The 20,219-nt window shown below is 40.9% G+C and overlaps 1 protein-coding gene across 2 annotated transcripts in view; it reads left to right on the plus strand.

Annotated features, from left to right (window-relative positions):
• Positions 1-20,219, plus strand: part of SORL1 (sortilin related receptor 1) — a 185,752-nt gene that overhangs the window by 49,640 nt on the left and 115,893 nt on the right. For both annotated transcript variants that reach the window (XM_033208099.1, XM_033208100.1), the window contains exons 7-8: positions 12,850-12,951; positions 14,015-14,184. In XM_033208099.1, coding sequence (XP_033063990.1) covers positions 12,850-12,951; positions 14,015-14,184 — 272 coding nt within the window. The remainder of the gene's footprint in view (positions 1-12,849; positions 12,952-14,014; positions 14,185-20,219) is intronic.

Consider the following 20,219-nt stretch of genomic DNA (forward strand, 5'->3'; position numbering starts at 1 on the left):
TGACTACCTGTAGTTGCTGACTATGCTGCTAGTTGTCTGTTACACCTTCAGTTGGCATCAGGTAACTGGAATCACATTGTCTTGACAAGTCCCAGGCATTATTCCAAAAAGTACAGGTTATGGGCCTCTCTCAGTTGTTATACCCTGCTAATGACAGGATGGTATCTTTAGAATATGATGCCCAAATCAAGTATTTGGATGTCATGTCGATCTCCCAAGTAAGGGCCCATGTGTATTTTCATGATTCTGACCAAGCAACCACGAATTTCACTATTGAAAACCAATTTTCAACCTTAAGCTAATTTAGTCTCTAATGTTGATCAGAGGTAACAGAAGAGTTTAGTAACTGCTGCAAGATGTTGTGGCCTTCTAGATGAGAGATCATCTGACAAAACTGTGTTGTGAATTATAGGATAACTGACCCAAATCAAATTACTTACATATTATTTTAACTATGTTACTTAAATGTATGCAAATATAAAGCTACGTATAAGCACCTAATGCTTATAACTCTCATACACGATCAATAAAACCCAAACATTTACAGATTAAAAATAAAACTATAATACCAATACATTTAAAATTAATATTTGTTACAACTGTGTTCAGATACAATTCACATTCTACAAAATTTAACCTTTTTAAGTGTACAATTCAGTGGTTTTTAGTATATTCATAAGGTTGTGCAATGATCATCATTACCTAATTCCAAATATTTTTATCACCCCCCAGAAGAAACCACATACCCATTACCATTACTTCCCTTTTCCTCCCTGATGCTGGTAATCACTAATCTAGTATCTTTATGGCTTTGCTTATCTTGGGCATTTTATGTAATAGAAATCATACAATTTGTGACTATATTAGTTCATTTTCATACTGCTATGAAGAAATGCCCTAGACTGGGTTATTTATAAAGAAAAGGAGGTTTAATAGACTCACAGTTCCACATGGCTGGAGAGGCCTCACAATCAAGGCAGAAGGCGAAGGAGGAGCAAAGGCATGGCTTACATGGCAGCAGGCAAGAGAGCGTGTGCAGGGGAACTGCCCTTTTTAAAACCATCAGATCTCGTGAGACTTACTCACTATGTTGAGAACAGCACAGGAGAACCCACCCCCATGATTCGGTTATCTCCCACCAGGTCCCTCCCATGACATGTGGGGATTATGGGAGAGCTACAATTCAAGATGAGATTTGGGTGGGGACATAGCCAAACTATATCAGTGACGTTTTCTGACTGGTTTCTTTCACAGTATAATGTTTTCAAGTTTCATTTATATTGTAGCATGTATAGTTACTTTAACCATTTTTAATGGCTGACTAGTATTTGCAATGAATATAACATATTTTATTTATCCATCTATTAGTTGGTGGCCATTTGGCTTGTGTCTACTATTTCACTGTTACAAACAGTGCTGCTGTGAATGTTCCTGTGCAAGTTTGTGTGTGAACTTATTTTTTTAATTCTTTTGGGTTTATACCTGGGAGCGTAACTACTGGGTCATGTGGCAATTCTTTTTTTTTTTTTTCGGGACAGAGTCTCGCTGTGTCACCCAGGCTGGAGTTCGGTGGCACGATCTCGGCTCACTGCAAGCTCCCCGGGTTCACGCTATTCTCCTGCCTCAGCCTCCGAATAGCTGGGACTACTGGTGCCTGCTGCCACGCCTGGCTAATTTTTTGTATTTTTTAGTAGAGACGGGGTTTCATCATGTTAGCCAGGGTGGTCTCGATCTCCTGACCTTGTGATCCACCCACCTTGGCCTCCCAAAGTGCTGGGATTACAAGAGTGAGCCACTGTGCCCAGCTGACAATTCTATGTTTAACTTTTTGAGAATCGGTCAAGTGTTTTCCAAAACTATTGTACCATTTTATATTCCCACCAGAAGTGTATTAGGGTATAGTTTTCCCGTATCCTTGTCAACATTTGTTACTGTTTTTTGGATGATAGCCATCCCAGTTAAGTGTGAAGTGGTATCTAATGGTTTTAATTTGAATTCCTGATGGCTAGGGATGTTGAACATATGTTGAACATCTTTTCATGTGGCTGTTGGCCATTTGTATGTCTTTCTTGGACAGATGTCTATTCAAATCCTTTGTCCGTTTTTAAATTGGGTTCTTTTTTGTTGTTGAGTTATAGTAGTTCTTTTTTCTATATATTCTTTATATACAAGTTACATGATTTGCAAATCTTTTCTGCCATTCCATGGTTTATCTTTTTACTTTCTTCTCTTTTTCAGCACTAAAGTTTTTATTTTTATTTTTTGAGTTGGGGGTCTTACTCTGTCACCCAGGCTGGAGTGCAGTGGAGCAATCATGGCTCACTGCAGCTGTGATCTTCGTGTGCCCAAGCAGTCCTCCTACCTCAGCCTCCTGAGTAGCTGGGACCACAGGCATGTGCCACCATACTTGTTAATTTTTTTATTTTTTGTAAAGATGGGGTTTCATCATGTTGCCCAGGCTGGTCTCAAACTCCTGGGCTCAAGCAATCCTCCTATCTTGGCCACCCAAAGTGTTGGGATTACAGGCACGAGCCACCATGCCCAGCCTTGTTTTTAATTTTGATGAAGTTCAATTTATCAATTATTTTTTGTTGCCTATGCTATTGTTATATCCAAGAAACTATTGCCTAATCTGAGGTTATGGAGATATGCTTCCTTTTCCTTTAAGAGTTATGTAGTTTTAGCTCTTACAGTCTATGATTCATTTCATTTTCAATTAATTTTTTTTATCTAGTGTGAAGTAGTTATTTACCTTCATTCTTTTGTATGTGGATAACCAGTTGTCCCAGCACCATTTGTTGAAAAGGCTATACTTTTCCCTTGGTACTTTGGTTGAAAATTAATTTCTCATAAATATGAGAATTTATTTCTGGACTCCTTCTCTCTCTCTTTCTCTCTTTTTTTTTTGAGACAGTTTTGCTGTCACCTAGGCTGGAATGTAGTGGCATGGTCATGGCTCACTGCAGCTTTGAACTCACAAGCTCAACGGTCCTCCCGCCCCAGCTTCCTGAGTAGCTGCAACTACAGGCATGCACCACTGTGCCTGGCTAAGTTTTTGAAGAGATAGGGTCTCACTATGTTGCCCAGGCCACTGCACTTGGCCTGTTTCTGGACTCTTAGTTCTATTCCATTAATCTATATGTCTATCCCTATGCGAACAGCATACTGTCTTGATTACTGTAGTTTTGTAATAAGTTTTGAATGTGATAAATTAGAACTTTCCAACTTCGTTCTTTTTCAGGATTGTATTGGCTATTCTTTCAATGTGTATTTAAGATCAGCTTGTCAATTTTTTGCCAAAACAACAGCAACAACAAAAACCACAGATGGGATTTTGATAGAGATTGATCTACAGATTCAACACAATTTGGAGAGTATTACCATTTCTCAATATATTATTCCATATTCTTCCATTTATTTAGGTTGTCTTTAATTTCTTTCAACTGGGTTTTCTGGTTTTCAGTGTACAAGTCCTGGACTTCTTTAGTTAAAAACTTCTCCTGGCTGGGCACGGTGGCTCACACCTGTAATTTCAGCACTTTGGGAGGCTGAGGTGGGCGGATAACAAGGTCAGGAGTTTGAGACCAGCCTGGCCAATATGGTGAAACCCTGTCTCTACTAAAAATACAAAAATTAGCTGGGTGTGGTGGGGTGCACCTGTAGTCCCAGCTACTCAGGAGGCTGAGGCAGAAGAATTGCTTGAACCCAGGAGACAGAGATTGCAGTGAGTTGAGATCGTGCCACTGCACTCCAGCCTGGGTGACAGAGGGAGGCTCCATCTCAAAAAAAAAAAAAAAAGTTTCCTAAGTATCCTTTTTGGCTCCATTGTAAATGATTCTTTTCTTTATTTCATTTTCAGATTGTTCATTGCTAGTATGTAGAAACATGATTGATTTTTGTATTAGTGATCTTATATTCTCCAATCTTGCTGAACTTTATTAGTTCTAACTTTTTTGGTGTGTGGATTCCTTAGGATAATTCCTTAGGTCTGCTAAGAGAGACAACATCATCCTTTCATTCTTCCTTTCCAGTCTGGAGGCCTTTTATTTGTTTTTTTTTTTTTTGCCTAGATGCATTGGCTAGAACCTCTAGTAAAATGTTGACTAGGAGTGGAGAGAGTAGGCATCTTGTCTTATTCCTGATCTTAGGGGAAATGCATTCAGTCTTATACCATTAAGTATGATTTTTAACTGTGGGGTTTTTCTAGATGCCCTTTACCAATTTGAGAAAGGTTCCCTTCTATTCCTAGGTTGTTGAGTGTTTTTATCATGAAAAAGTCTGGGATTTTGTCAGTGCTTTTTCTGTGTCAGTTGTGATATCATATGTTTCTTTTTTTCCTCCTTTAGTCTGTTAACATTGAATATTACACTGATGGATCTTTCTCATATGCTAAACCAATGCACATTTTTGAAATGAATCCCACATGCTCTTGGTTTATAATCATTTTTATCCTTTAATTTGTTTGGCAGAATTTACCATCTTTGTGGGACGTTTTCTGGTTACTAATTCAATCTTTTTAGTTTTTAAAATTTATCTTTGGTTCAGTTTCAGCAGTTTGTATCTTTCTAGTAATTTGTTCATTTCTTCTAGGTTATTTAATTTTCAATTATTCATAGTATTCATACTAATCTTCTTTTTTTATTTCTGTGAGGTTGTTAATGATGTTTCTTATTTCTTTCCTAATTTTAATAATTTGAGTCTTCCTTTCTTGGTAAGTCTAGCTTGTAGTCTAGTTTATTGAATTTTGTTAATCTTTTCAAAGCATCAGTATATTATTTGAGTAATTTTCTTTATTCTTTTTCTCTTTTGTATTTCATTTATTCCTACTCTAATCTTTATATTTCTTTCATTGTGCTTGCTTTGGGCTTAGTTTGCCCTTATGTTTCTACATTCTTAAGGTGGATAGTCAGGTTATTGATTTGATATTTTTCTTCTTTTTTAACATAAGTGATTATGGGTATACATTTTTCTCTAATCACTGCTTTAGCTGCATTTCATATGCTTATGTTTTCATTTTCATTCATCTTATTTTCTAATGACTCTTGTGATTCCTTTTGACCCACTGATGATTTTTGAATGTGTTGTTTAATTTCAATATATTTGTGAATTTCCTTGTCTTTTTGGTTTCTCATTTTATTCCATTATGATCACAGAATGTATTTTATATGGTTTCAGTTCTTTTTAAATGTATTGAGGCTTATTTTAATACTTAACATCTGTTATCCTTGAGAGTGTGGCTGAACATGTGAAATGAAAGATGGGCTTTGAGAAGAATGTGTATTCTGCTGTTGTCGGGTACTATGTTCTAGAAATGTTTATTAAATCTACTTGGTTGATGGTGATGTTCAGTTTATCTTTTTCCTTTTCTGCCTTGTTCTATATTGAAGATGGGAAAATCTTTAACTGTTGAAATCTCTAACTATTATCGTCTTGAATTATTTATTTCTCCCTTCAATTGTGGCAGTTTTCCCTCATGTGCTTTGGAGTTCTGTTGTTAGGTGCATATATGTTTATGATTGTTAATTCTTCTAGATTGACACTTTTATCATTATTAAATGTCCTTTCTTGTCTCTAGTAACTATTTTTTGTCTTAAATTCTGTTTTGACTATTATTATAGCTATTCTTCTTTTCTTCTGGGTACAGTTAACATGGTGTATTAGTCCATGTTTTCATGCTGCTAATAAAGACATACCCAACACTGGGCAATTTACAAAAAAGGTTTATAATGGACTTATAGTTCCACATGGCTGGGGAAGCCTCATAATCATAGTGGAAGGCAAGCAGGAGCAAGTCATGTCTTAATGGATGGCAGCAGGCAAAGAGAGCTTGTGCAGGAAAACCCCTCATTTTAAAAACCATCAGATCTCATGAGACTTATTCACTATCAGGAGAACAGTGATAATAACACTATCACGGAAAAGACCTGCCTCCATGATTCAGATACCACTCACCTGGTCCCTCCCACAACATGTGGGAATTCCCGATGAGATTTGGGTGGGGACACAGTTACCACTCACCTGGTCCCTCCCACAACATGTGGGAATTCCCGATGAGATTTGGGTGGGGACACAGTTACCACTCACCTGGTCCCTCCCACAACATGTGGAATTCCCGATGAGATTTGGTGGGGACACAGTTACCACTCACCTGGTCCCTCCCACAACATGTGGGAATTCCCGATGAGATTTGGGTGGGGACACAGTTACCACTCACCTGGTCCCTCCCACAACATGTGGGAATTCCGATGAGATTTGGGTGGGGACACAGTTACCACTCACTGGTCCCTCCCACAACATGTGGGAATTCCGATGAGATTTGGGTGGGGACACAGTTACCACTCACCTGGTCCCTCCCACAACATGTGGGAATTCCCGATGAGATTTGGGTGGGGACACAGTTACCACTCACCTGGTCCCTCCCACAACATGTGGGAATTCCCGATGAGATTTGGGTGGGGACACAGCCAAACCATATCACAGAGCGTATCATTTTTTCATCCTTGTAGTTTCAATCTATTTGTATCTTTGAATCCTTGTAAATAGCACATGGTTGTGTCAGGTCTTTTATGCATTCTTTTGATTTCTGCCTTTTGATTAGGGTGTTTAATTCACCTACATGTAATGTAATTACTAAAAGGTAGACTACATATCTGCTATTGCTGTTTGCTTTCTATGTTCCTCATAGTATTTTTTTTTTTTTTTTGGTTCCTGTATTACTTCATTACTGCCTTCTTCTATTTTAAATGCAGATTTTCTAGGGTAGCATTTAAATTCCCTTGTACCTTCTTTCACTAAATTTTTCCCAGGTGTTTTCTTCATCTGTGCTTTGGGGAGTATAATAAATATCTGAATTTATGAAATCTAATTTGGATTAATAACAATGTAACTTTAGTAGTGTACAAAATCTTTGTCATTATATAGCTTTATTGTGTCCCTGCTTTTGTGCTGTTATTGTCTCATCTTTATACTCTTAAAGCCCGTCAGTAGAGTTTTAGTCTAATTGAGGACTCCTTATATAAGATGAGTCATTTTTCTTTTGCTGCTTTCCAAGGTTCTTTATCTTTGGCTTTCACCAGTTTTACTATGGTGTGCCTGGGTATGGGTCTCTGAGTTTATCCTTTTAGGAATTCATTGAGCTTACTGGATTTATGTTTTTCATCAAATTTGGGGAGTTTTGGGTCATTATTTCTTCAAATATTCTCTCTCCTTTATTCTGTCATCTCATCAATGACTTCAATAATTTGTATGTCAGGACACTTGATGGTGTTTCCTGGTTCTTTTAGGCTCTGTTTATTTTTAACATTGTTTTTTTTTTTGGTCAGACTAAGATATCACAATTGACATGTCTTAAAGTTCACTGCTTTTTTATTTTCCTGGTTCAAATCTGCTGTTGAACGCCTCTACTAAATTTTTCTTTCGATTTATTATACTTTTCAACTCCCAAATTTCTATTTGCTTGTTTTTTTTTGAATTTTTTTATTTCTTTATTGATATTCTCTATTTGATGAGGCATTGTTCTCATACTGTCCTTCCATACTTTATACATGATTTCTTTTAGTCCTTTGAACATATTTATGATAGCTTATTGAATTTTTTTTTTTTTTACTTAGTCTAATGTCTGAGCTTTTAAGGACAATTTCTACTGACTATTCTTTTTGCTTGTGTATAGGCTATACTTTGTTGTTTCTTCGCTTGTCCTGTGATTTTTTTTATTGAAAACTGGACATTTTAAATGATGTGGCAGCTCCACACCACTGACACCCCGTCCTCAGGGTTTTGTGTTGTTGCTATTTGTTGTTGTTGCTGTTTTTGTTGTTGTTTTTGTTGTTCAGGGAGTTTCCTATACTGCTATCAAGTTTGTGTTCTTTATTGTAATTGCTACTGAAGTATCTCATAATTTAGCTTATTGGTCAGCTAATGAAAAGACAGAGATTTTCTTAAACACTTTCAACCACTAAGTCCCTCAGCCTTTGCTAATGGCCTCTGGGTGTGTGTTTGGGTATACCTTCAATGCTTTGGCAGGCAGTTTACAACTCTGTCCTAGCCTTCACTTCCTGCTTACGTAGAGCTTCAAGATTAGCTGGAGGTAAGAGATTAGACCCTGTTCATTTCTTTCTTGAGCATACTCACAGCTCTTATGTGCTTGACCTTGTGGAGTCCCAGGAATATTCTAGAGCTTATTGAAGTCTCCTAAGGGCATCTTCTTCCCCAGTTTTTCCTTTTAAGCTTTTTAGTTAGCCTCTTTTCATTCCCAGTTGGTAATACTGTCTTCAGCAGTTATGATGATAAACATTTGCTAGTTTTTATTCACTGTTTTCAGTAAATATCTTGGCTGGCTATAAGGCTGTCTATATCATGAACCAAGTCAGGCTGTATAAAGAGAAGAGCTGATAATGCAGCTTTCCTGTGAGCCCCCAGACAGGTCAGACTTTTTGGGAACTCCGGACCTGTTCTGTCCTCTCCAGTGGCTGCTAGGCTGCTGTTTTTCACAGCTATTGTAGATGTGAGGCTGTGGGTTTCCAAGTCTACCACAGAGCAAGAGAGAGGGGGATGGGATTAGGGCAAATGGAAACATCACAAAGCTGGCTATTTTTGCCAAGATTCAGCCATTGTTCTTGAATAAATGTGCCTTGAATTTTTGCAACTCTTTATTTCATTTGCAGAATTGTGAAAAAGTTGATTTTGAAGATTTTTGTCAGTGTTTTTCTTGCTTTTATGGATGAGTATATTTTTAGAGTTCCTAGAAATGCTTCCAATTAATATTAACTTTGTAAACTTTATTATAGGCATTTTCCAACCTACACGAAAGAACAGTTAATACTGATATGACCTCCCCATGTGCCCTCATTCAGCTTCAATATTACTTACCTACATTTGCCAACCTCTCCTTAGCTATCTACTCAATTCCTTTTTACCCCCTGGAATATCCCAGATGTTGGATTTTAGCTGTGTTTTATTTATGATTTTTTTTGTAAATAACATTAATGTGGATGAGGATGTTTTGCTGAAGCTTTGTTGCTGCTTCAAGGGAGGATGTGACCCATGGCTCTGGTGCTTCTGAACTAGTGGCCCTGTGCTTCCACATGCCCTGGGAGGGCTTAGTTCTTTACGCATTTTGTCTAGCTGAGCTGCCATGCAACTTTCAGTGGGATAGCTCATTGCAGTATCCTTTGGCCTTTACTTGATAAGAGTATCCTTTGTTTAGTTCCTTTCTCCTCTTCTTGATCCTCCTCCATTTCTTTTTGCTCTTAGCACAATCTCAAATATAAAGGGAAATTCAGGTTATTCACATACCTAGATGGATTTATTTGTTTATTTATTTCTGAGATGGAGTCTTTCTCTGTCGCCAGGCTAGAGTGCAGTGGCATGATCTCGGCTCACTGCAACCTCTGCCTCCCGGGTTCAGGTGATTCTCCTGTCTCAGCCTCCCAAGTAGCTGGGACTATAGGCATACTCCACTATGCCCAGCTAATTTTTGTATTTTTAGTAGAGACGGGGTTTCACCATATTGACCAGGATGGTCTTGATCTCTTGACGTCGTGATCTGCCCACCTTGGCCTCCCAAAGTGCTGGGATTACAGGCGTGAGCCACTGTGCCTGGCTGAATTTATTTTTAATTATCAGAAATGAAAACAAAATAAAAAAGAAACTTCTTATAAATTATCAGACTCTATAGGATTGACTTAGATTAAAACATTTAAATCATTCCTAGTAGTTGATGAAGGTATGTGTGTTTGTGGATGTGTTAGCTGGTACAGCCTTTCAGGAGAGCCATTTCATGATAGCTATCAAAAATACAAATTTTGACTTAAGAATTCTTCTCTAAGAACAGATCATACCAACAGTATTTTGCAGTTCTGAAAAAGTAATAAATATATACGTATGTGTGCGTGTGTGCGTGTTTGTGTTTAAGAAATGTTTTTGGAAATAACCCAAATGCCTATCAATAGCTGTTAAGTGGAAGGATGTCTAAGATACATTGCCAGTGATAAAATTTTAAATTGTGGGACAGTAAGATACACTGTTAATGGAAAAAGTTAAGTAATAAAACAGCATTTATATCATGATCCAAATTATATGTGAAAAATTAAATTGCCTGTGTCAGTTTAGAATTGTGTTAGGTTTCTGGTAATAGACTAGAAAGAAAAGTTACTTAACCAAGTCAGGAGTTTAGTTTTCTCCCCCTCGCTGCCTGGAGGTAGGCTGTCTTGGGCTGGTATGTCAGTGTCCTGATGTTCTTGGGAACCCAGATATCTGTCTTAATGTTCTACCATCCTGACTAATGATTTCCATTCTCAAGATTACCTCGTGGTTCAAGACGTCCACACTAGCCTTCAAGTCCTTATTGCAGTTAGGAAGAATAAGGAGAGACAGCAAGTAGGACCTCTTCCCACCAATTCCATCTATTTAAGCAGCCTTCCTAGAAATCCAACACAAAACTTCTGTTTTTAATCTTATTGACTAGTACTTAATCACGTGACTACCCATAGCTGCAAAAATGGTAGAGAAGTGCAGTCATTTATCCCGGATGCTGTCAGGGTCCCAGTGCTCGGAAGGAAAGGGATAATGGGTGGTGAGGGTAGATGTAGCAGTGTCTGTCACTATGTAAGTATGCTTGCGTGTGGTGGCGCAGTATATTTCTGAAAGGATGCACAAGAGCTGTTAGCCACGGGGCACTCTGCAGGGTAGAGTGGGAGGAGGGATGTGGAGGTCAGAGCAGAGCTTCTGCGTTTACCTTGTACTCATCTGCGCTGTTGGATGTTTTCCATGAGTATGATTTGCTTTGATAATAATAGAGATAAAAAACAAACCAACCCCAAACCTATGGTTTGTTAAGAAAAATCTCAGAGCCTTACAATACATCTTACAATCACTAGTTTACCATAGTTTAATTGTTAATATATTTCTTGGTGGCAGTAAAACAATATAATAACTCTTTAAAAATGCATTAAGAATGAACCTGAATTGTCCAGGTTTAGGAATAATTCTCCAAGAAGGAAGTGGGATCGATGCATTTTGAGATTTTTTTTTGGTTTGATGATTGTGGTATTCTGTGATTTTTGCATTTATGAGGTAAGACTGACCTGTGAAATATATTCTTAATACTCAGGCCTCCCAGCAGCAATTGTTAAGTATTTTTAACTAATGATGAGCCTGGGTGTCATTGAGAAATCACTCTTTTTAAAGTTTTACCAACAGTTGGAAGTAGTAAAAAACAAAGCGTAAAAATGTGTATTTCATTGATACATTCCTCTATATATTCACAAAAATGTGTATATAGGCTGACTGAAACTAATCATCTGACATAGTCATAACATTTTATCAGCTTAATGAGGGCTTTTGGAATTTATATGTAACAATTTTGCTGGGAATTGTTTTCTCATTCAGTTAATATGCTTTTACGTTTTTAATAGATCCATCATTTCCTACAGCCCCATGTTTAGTACAAGCTATTAATGTGGTTTTCAGGTTTCCATTTTAATGGGCAGTCGTTTGTACCTCTCTACCTGATTTCTTTAAAACAAATTACTTTTAACCATTTGTTCAGTGGTGGTTTGAATGTCTGCTGCTCAAATGGATTAAAAGTAACTTTGTCTTTATCAGCTGGGTCCTCACAGTATTCATAGGGCATGTGTGAGTACAGGGTACTGAGTTGTTATATTACAGATAAAATAAATGGGTATGTTCCTTACTGCTTAGGAAGTTAATATCTATAATAAACAGCAACCTAGTCAAGGATAAGTGAAGCCAAAGTAACCCCTCTGGCTGGGAATCCCAACATCTCAGTAAGTTTAATAGTCATTTGTATGATTATGTCCACATGAGGGTATGCCTCCCTGTGTCTTTCCTGATAGATATGCAACATTTGCCTTCCGTTTCTGGCCATGTTCTTTTACAGCTGGAAGAAACCACACAGAGTCTTTGTAACAGTTCTTATCTTTTTTGGAATTGTGGACTTTCTTGAGAATCTGATAAAATGTATGGAGCCTCCATAGCAAAATAAATGAGTGTATATAAAAAATTTGCATATATGTTTACAGGGTTGCTGGACCATTTAAACCCATCTATAGGGAAGTTGTGATCCAAATAAGCTTCTCCTTTGTAGATGAATAAACTGAAAGCTAGAGAGATTTTTTGTCATTTTTTCAGTTGGTAGAGCTAGCTCTTAATCTGATGCTTTTATACACATTTCCAAGATTCTTGCTGTGACTTAAAAGTCTCTGAAATGCAATGTGATGTGGTCAACATCATGTTGAATACTCTACCAATGAATATATATTATAGTAAAAGACCTTCCTCAATGAGATTATTCAGAGACGGAAAACCAGAATCAATGAATATTCTCTCAAGTCTTGGTGCAAATTAAAGCCTTGTGACTGCAGCATCCTTGTAATCTAAAAATAGGAGTAGAAAGAAGAAAAGAACATGTTTTGTGTGCATGGTGTGTGGCTGATCTCACCCTTTAGTGGTTTGGGGGCTGTAGGCTCCTCCCTGCCTGTTTCTTCAGCCTCATCACACAATCCTCTTTCTATCTCTTACTCTACTGAAGTGTTGGCAGCCTCCAACAACCTCCTCTAGTCCAAGTTCTACCATCATACCATTTCCTTCCTTATCTAATATCCACGGAGTATCTAGTGTCTGTTACAAACCAGGTATCTAGGATGAAGCAGTACAACCCAAGCTGCCCAGTGATGGCACACACTGCAAAAATATGAATTTGCAATCACAGAGTCTATTTTGTGTTTCCAGTAGAACTGGGAGAATCTGATTCTTCTATTTTTATTTTTGCTGCTTTTGAATGACTGTAATGTGGCACCATTAATTTTTTTTTTTCCTCTTCCTTGGCAGCATCTCTTGGGCAGTCAACAGCAGTCTTCTGTCCAGCTCTGGGTCTCCTTTGGCCGGAAGCCCATGCGAGCAGCCCAGTTTGTCACAAGACATCCTATTAATGTGAGTGGCATCTGCTTGAGGTTGGGAAGAAGTGTCATTGTCTTTACGCAGAGGTCAGAGGAAGGGTGTTGCAGGCATGGCCTGCTGGAGTGGATATTTTATGGAGCCTCCCTGAAGTCACTTTCTAGAGAGGTCTCTAGAGAGAGCAGTTACACTTTGGCCATTGTGGTCTGTATTTCCCACTTCACTGAAGCAGAGCTGAAGGAGAGTCTTAGTTTGCTTTAAGTGGAGCAGCACTGGCAGAGAGAGGTTGGAGCCAGAGTCAGTGCCATCTGAGCAATGTCCCAGTACTGAAGCAATGGGAAGTTTGTGCATGATAGGAATTTTTTTTATTGAGAACCTGCTGTATTGCTTGCAAGGGGTGAGTTCCAACAGGGGATAGGATTTGGGTCCCACCTTTTAGAAACAGGTTGGAGAGACTATGAACTGAGCAGCAGAAGAAACTACACATAAGCAAGTGCTTACATATGCAGCTTTATAACATGAAGATGGATAGGAAAGATCTGCATGGGATGGGGTCATTAGAGGAGTTGCCACAGAGAGGAGGTCACAGTGAAATGTCTTGACACTGGCAGTTGGCTTGATGAAAGGTAAGTAGCTCACTTACTTACCTTCCACCAAACGAATGGGATCATATGGAGAACCGTCTTGCCAGTTCTTTTGCTAGTTTCTATGGATTCTGCCTTCCTTTGGTCACCTTAGGGAAAATAAAGCGAAATGCATTAATCCGTATTGTACTTTGCACAAATGAAAGGTCTCATGGGAAAATGAGGGAGACATTATTAACAGAAAGAGGTTTGTAGGTCATTTGTGCAGTGCAGTGACCCGTTATTTTGTGCCCCCGTTTGCCAGTAAGGGGCCCGCTAAGCTGCAGATCCGCCTCAGGTTCTCCAAAGGGAAAGTCGCCAAAGCTTCTTTGCCAAGGTTAGGGAGCTTCCTGTGGGCTTTAGGCCCACATTCGTCACTAGGACATTTGAAAGTCATTGCTTCCGTGTGTGTATAGAAAAAGCCCACAGGGCAAATTGGTTTTTTGACATATCTTTTTTGACTTCTGATTCCAAAGGAATATTACATCGCAGATGCCTCCGAGGACCAGGTGTTTGTGTGTGTCAGCCACAGTAACAACCGTACCAATTTATACATCTCAGAGGCAGAGGGGCTGAAGTTCTCCCTGTCCTTGGAGAATGTGCTCTATTACAGCCCAGGAGGGGCCGGCAGTGACACCTTGGTGAGGTAAGGAGACCGTGAGTCCTTCTGCCTTGTTAGGCCAACACAACCATTAGCTTCTCTCTGGTTCAGTGGTTTGCAGCATTAGCTGTACATGTGGGTTCACCCGGGCAGTTTTGGAAATCCAGTGTCTGGCTCACGTGCCCAGGGATCACCGTGGGATGGGTTTGGGGTGTGGCTAGGTTATGAGGATTTTAAGAAGCACCCTAGGTGATTCTTATGTGCAGCCAAGTCTGGAAACTACAGCTCTAGGTAACATTTAGGGTCAGAGCTACTGTGTTAATCAATCCCTTGAGCGCCTTTTGTTCAGTGTTCTGGTTTTGTGGTTTCTGAGCATTGAAAAACAGCACTTGGAAAATATCAAGTCAGTGAGAGCTGGCATATGCGGCGAGTGGATCAGGTTAATTGATGTCATTACTCTTTTTTTTTTTTATAGAGATAATTGCAGTGTTTTGTAAGGAAAGGCACCAACGTCATTGATCCTTTATCTGTAAATCATGTGTTTAGAGCTGTTTTGCAGTCCAGCAGTGAGCAGTATCTGAGCACCATACCCATCAAGGGGTGGTGGAGGACTTGGGAGTTTGGGAGGGATGAACTGGTTCTTAAGATCCTTTCAGGACCATTTATTCTGATTTGTCGTTTGACAACCAGACTTGTGTGACCTGTGTGGCTGTGGTTAGAGTCCCCTCTGCTCTTGGAAAGAGTCTCCTGCGTGAAGCTGACTGGTCTGGGATGGGGTCTGGCTCTCCAGCCATGACAGCCAGGTCTGAGGGCATGCCTTTGTGCCCACTGTTTCTGGGCAATTCATTCCATTGTCAGTTTATTCCCAAGTATGCTGCTGCTCTCTGCCAGACAGTGTTCTAGGTATAGCCACAAAATAATGTATGAAGCAATAAAATATCAGAACAAAGTCCCTCTTCCATGGAGTTTATAGTCTAGTTGGGGAAGATAGAATATAAGCAAATATGTGATCTGCCTGGTAACATGTTGAAAAGAAAAATAAAGCAAGATCAGGGGACGGGGATTTGCAAGGGTGTTCTTTTATTCTACTGGCTGCTTCAGGAGGGGGACATTTACGCAGGTGCCTGAGTTACATGAGGGAAGGAACCAGTCAGAACCCTGGGCGAGTAGCACTGCAAGCAGGGCAGACAGAAAGCACAGTGACTCCGAGGCTGGACTGTACTGCTGTTTTAGAGCAGGGAGGGGGCCAGAGTGGCTGGAAGGGCTGAAGAGAGGGAGAGAGAAGGAAGAAACAGGACTTAAGAGAGCAGGGCTCAGATCCTATAGGGCCTTCAGGGGCTTGTGAAGAACTTTTTTTCTTTTTTGTTGTTTTTGTTTGTTTGTTTGTTTTTGAGATGTAGTCTCGCTCTGTCGCCCAGGCTGGAATGCAGTGGCGTGATTTTGGGTCACTGCAGCCTCTGCTTCCTGGGTTCAAGTGATTCTCTTGCCTCAGCCTCAAAAGTAGCTGGGATTACAGGCATGTGCCACCAGGCCAGGCTAATTTTTATATTTTTAGTAGAGACAGTACCATGTTGGCCAGGCTGATCTCAAACTCCTGACCTCAAGTGATCTGCCTGCCTTGGACTCCCAAAGTACTGGGATTACAGGTATGAGCCACCACACTCAATCCTGTTTTTTCCTTCTAAATGAGATGGAAGGTTTAGACCGAGAGATGGACATGATCTTTAACCTTTTATTTTTTTTCCACTAAAAAATTGTGAATTGCATTATGTAATGAAAAGAATGTAAAACATAAATGGATAGTGTTATAAATAATTATAAGTGAGCCCTCATGTGGCTTATCTTTTACAGAAGTTATCCTCAATGCTGTGTGGGAATTTGACTACGGTAGGGGACAAAGGCAGGAACAGGAAGACTAGCTGTGAAAGGATTGCAGAGATACAGGCCAGTAGGGATGGATGTTGGCTGAACCCAGGGTGGTGGCACTGGAGATGCTGGAAATGGTCAGACCCTAAATATATTTTTTAAGTAGAGCCAATGGGATTTGTTGATGGATGAGAACGAGGGGTGTGAAAGAAGGAGGAGCCAGGGGACTGCTGCTGCTTCACCTGAGCTGCCTGTAAAGAGATGGCCACACGGGGAGTCAGGGAGACCTGGGGCAGGGGCAGGGGCAGTATTAGGGGGAGACCATGAGCTTGGTTTGGGACTTACCTGGTTGGAGAGGCCTATTGGATATCCACGTGCCCAGCTTTCTACCTCATCTCTGATGGTGCTTTTCCACTTCCTGTTTCTTCTCTTTGGGAGGTGCTGTCATCTTTTATTCCTTTCCTCCCCTAACACAGACTCATGGATTAATTATTATTTAATGTGTTATAAACCATTCCTGCCATGATTCATTTTGATGCTCAGCTTGTCCTGGTTTGGTCAGTGGCAGATCCTACCTCCTTCAGGCTGGCTTGTCATTTTTTATTGAAAAAATTATTTATTGACTGGGCGTGGTGGCTCACGCCTGTAATCCCAGCACTTTGGGAGGCCAAAGTGGGTGGATCAGGAGGTCAGGAGATCGAGACTGTCTTGGCTAACATGGTAAAACCCCATCTCTACTAAATATGCAAAAAGTAGCCGGGTGTGGTGGCACGTGCCTGTAGTCCCAGCTACTCGGGAGGCTGAGGCAGGAGAAACGCTTGAACCCAGGAGGCAGAGGATTCTGTGAGCCAAGATCGCACTACTGCACTCCAGCCTGGGGGCGACAGAGTGAGACTCCGTCTCAAAAAAATACATATTATTTATTGAGGTGAAATGTATATAACATCAGCTTAATCACTTTAAAGTGGGAATTCAGTGGCATTCGATACATTTACAATCTTGCGCCATTGCCACCTCTGTTTAATTTCATGGCCTTCTCATTTCTCCAAAAGAAAACCTCATGCCCATTAAGCCGCTTCTCTCCACTATCCCCTTCTCCCAGCCCCTGGCAGCTGTCAGTCTGATTTCTGTCTCTGTGGATTTTTCCCTATTTTACAGGGTGTTTCATATAAATGGAATCATACAATAATATGTGACCTTCTGTGTCTGGCTTCTTTCACTTAGCATAATGTTTTCAGGGTTCATCCAGGGGTACCATAGGTCAGTGCCTCATTCATTTTAATGGTGAATAATAGTCTCCTTTTTTAAATAATTAAAATAGTGAATGACTGTCCCTCAGACCTTTCACTGATGCTTTCATCTTTCTTTTTTCACCATTAAAAGCCCCTGGCTATGAAATGGAAAAGTCACAGCTTGCTAAATATTTTCTTGTCTTCCACATGTGTCAGATATTCAGGGTGAATGTTTCATGCTGGGACAGAGTATGAGCCAGAAGCCAGAGCGATGGCCCTTTGCAGTTATGAAGTCCTCCCCTCCTTGCCTGAGCTCACAGTCCAGTGAAGAAACTGGAAATAGATTCACGTCAAGAGTCATAGACCAACGTCCTACTCAGTTTTCTCATTCTTCTCAGATTTTATCTGAGGACTAGAGAGGTTCCGTTGTACTCAGCTGAGTGACATTTTGTCATCTGCATCTCGATCTCAGCCGGATGAAATGGGATAAAGGTGAATTAGCACATCACGTGGGCAGGCTGGTTTAGAGTAAACTGGTGTGTGAAATGAGCAAGTCTTTGAACTGAATAGGAAAGGATGGTGTGTGGGAACTGCTTCTGATTTACTTAGAGAAATGGAGAAAGAGCTCTTTCTAGGGAATGACCCTGGCCCTGGTGGGATGTGCCAGGTGGGAGTCTCATGGAAAGCACTAGCTAGATGTTGGATGCTTTGGAGGAACTAATGTGCTGAGGAGATGTCAGGCCCGCGGGTCACCTTAGGGAGGGGCACGGGCCCAGTTGGTGGGGGTATTGCCAGGGCGTGGATTCTGCACTGAGCGGGGCTGTAGGGGACCTGGTGAGCTTCCTGGTAAGCCTTGGCCCTGGGTACTCTGGGAAGAAGGGGAGAAGTGCCTGGGGGAGGGCCAGTGAGGATAAAATAGAAGAAAGTGGACTCTCAGAGAAAGTACTTAGGGTGGGGCAAATTGTTGCAGGGCAGGTCAAGTGGGAGAAAGAAAAGGATGGGCTGGGACTCCTGGTGGAGGAGCATGTGAGATGCAGGAAGACAGGCTTCTGCTTAGAAGTAAAAGATAAAACTCCAGGAATCCGACTCGGGAAAGAAACAGGGCTCATCTCAATGAGGGAAACTCAGACCTCCCAGATACGTAGAAGAAGCCCGTAACTGGCGGGATGACAGTTTATGATGATAACCCCCAGAGAGGTAGAGCAGAGGTCAACAGAGAAGGAGGGAAAGAGACCTTCAGCTGGTTCCTAAGAAGCCCCTGAAAAATAACTGAACTAGACCGAAGGAAACCGCATGTCAGAGAATTTGGTCTCAACTCCAGCATTTCGTTCAGCGTTGTGCTCAGTCCCTCAAACTGAAGCAGCTTTGGTGGGGCTCCTAGTGTTCCTTTTCCTGCCTCAGAGGTTGTCTTTTGGGTCTTTTTGTCTGATGTGGCAGGGCAGTCATCCAACTGAAGAGATTGTGTGGAGACGGGTGACGGAGGGCAGCGTTTCTCTGCTTTATTGTGCAGCCAGTGGCTCAGAACCCCTGAAATAAAGGGCAAGCTTCCAGTCTTTTTTCTTTTTCTTTTTCTTTTTTTTTGAGATGGAGTCTTGCTCTGTCACCCAGGCTGGAGTGCAGTGGCACGATCTTGGCTCACTGCAGCCTCTGCCTCCTGGGTTCACGCTATTCTCCTGCCTCAGCCTCCCAAGTAGCTGGGACTACAGGCATGTGCCACCACACCCAGCTAATTTTTGTATTTTCAATAGAGACAGGGTTTCACTGTGTTGGCCAGGATGATCTCGATCCCATGACCTTGTGATCCCCCCATCCTTGGCCTCCCAAAGTCCTGGGATTACAGACATGAGCCACCTCACTCAGCTAAGCTTCCAGTCTTAACAGCCACGTATGAACCCTGGTTACAATTTCTCAGAAATCCGCTCTATTTGTAATGCTTGTATCATTTTCGCGCAAAACCACTTTCCTGTGGCATCAGGGTATCAGCATAGTAGATAAAGCCTGGGAAGGCCGTATTCTCTTAAGAATATAACCCCAAGCTTTCTAGAGCCATCCTTGCTGTATGTACAGTTTCTTCAGGAAGGAGTCAACAGGTTCTGCTGAGCTTCCTGACAGAAGACCCTGTGGGCTTCTATCTGATCAGAGTGTTGGATAATTAGATTGTAAGTACCTGGAGAGGGGCTGTGTAACCCTGAGCTATGTTCCTACAGATTGGGTTGAATTTTAAGCCTCAGCACTGTTATTAGTGTCTTGTAGGTCTGACTTAATGATTTCTGTTTTTGAAGGCTCACTGGAGGATTTGGAGTCAATTTTGATAGTGATGTAATAGATGTGACTTTTACGCCAACTTTTGTATGTTATATTCATCATTCTAAACCCCCTGTTAGGAATTGTTGATCAGATAAGCCTTTTGGCCCTAAAAGTTGAAAAGAAACAAAGTTTTTAAAATAGCAAATTATCTGGCTGGGCATGGTGGCTCATGCCTGTGATCCCAGCACTTTGGGAGGCCGAGGCAGGTGGATCACTTGAGCTAAGGAGTTCGAGACCAGCCTCGGCAACATGGCGAAACCCCATCTCTAGCAAAAAATTAAAAAATTAGCTGGGCGTAGTAGCACACACCTGTAGTCCCAGGTACTTGGGAGGCTAAGGTAGGAGGATCGTTGAGGATCATCTGAGTCTGGGAGGTTGAGGCTGCAGTGAACCGTGATCATACCACTGCACTCCTGCCTGGGCAGCAGTAAGACCCTGTCTCCAAAAAAAAAGGAATGAAGTACTAACAATGTGCTATAACGTGGATGAACCTTGAAAGCATTATGCTAAGTGAAAGTAACCAGATACAAAAGACCGCATATTGTAGATTCCATTTATATAAAATATCCAGATAGGCCAATTCATAAACACATGGAGCAGATGAGTGGTTTCCAGGGCTTGGGAAGGGAAGAGGAAATGGAGAGTGACTGCCTGTGGGTATGAGGTTTCCTTTTG

Source organism: Trachypithecus francoisi, unplaced genomic scaffold (assembly GCF_009764315.1).
Source record: "Trachypithecus francoisi isolate TF-2019V2 unplaced genomic scaffold, Tfra_2.0 Lachesis_group8, whole genome shotgun sequence".
Taxonomy (NCBI): domain Eukaryota; kingdom Metazoa; phylum Chordata; class Mammalia; order Primates; family Cercopithecidae; genus Trachypithecus; species Trachypithecus francoisi.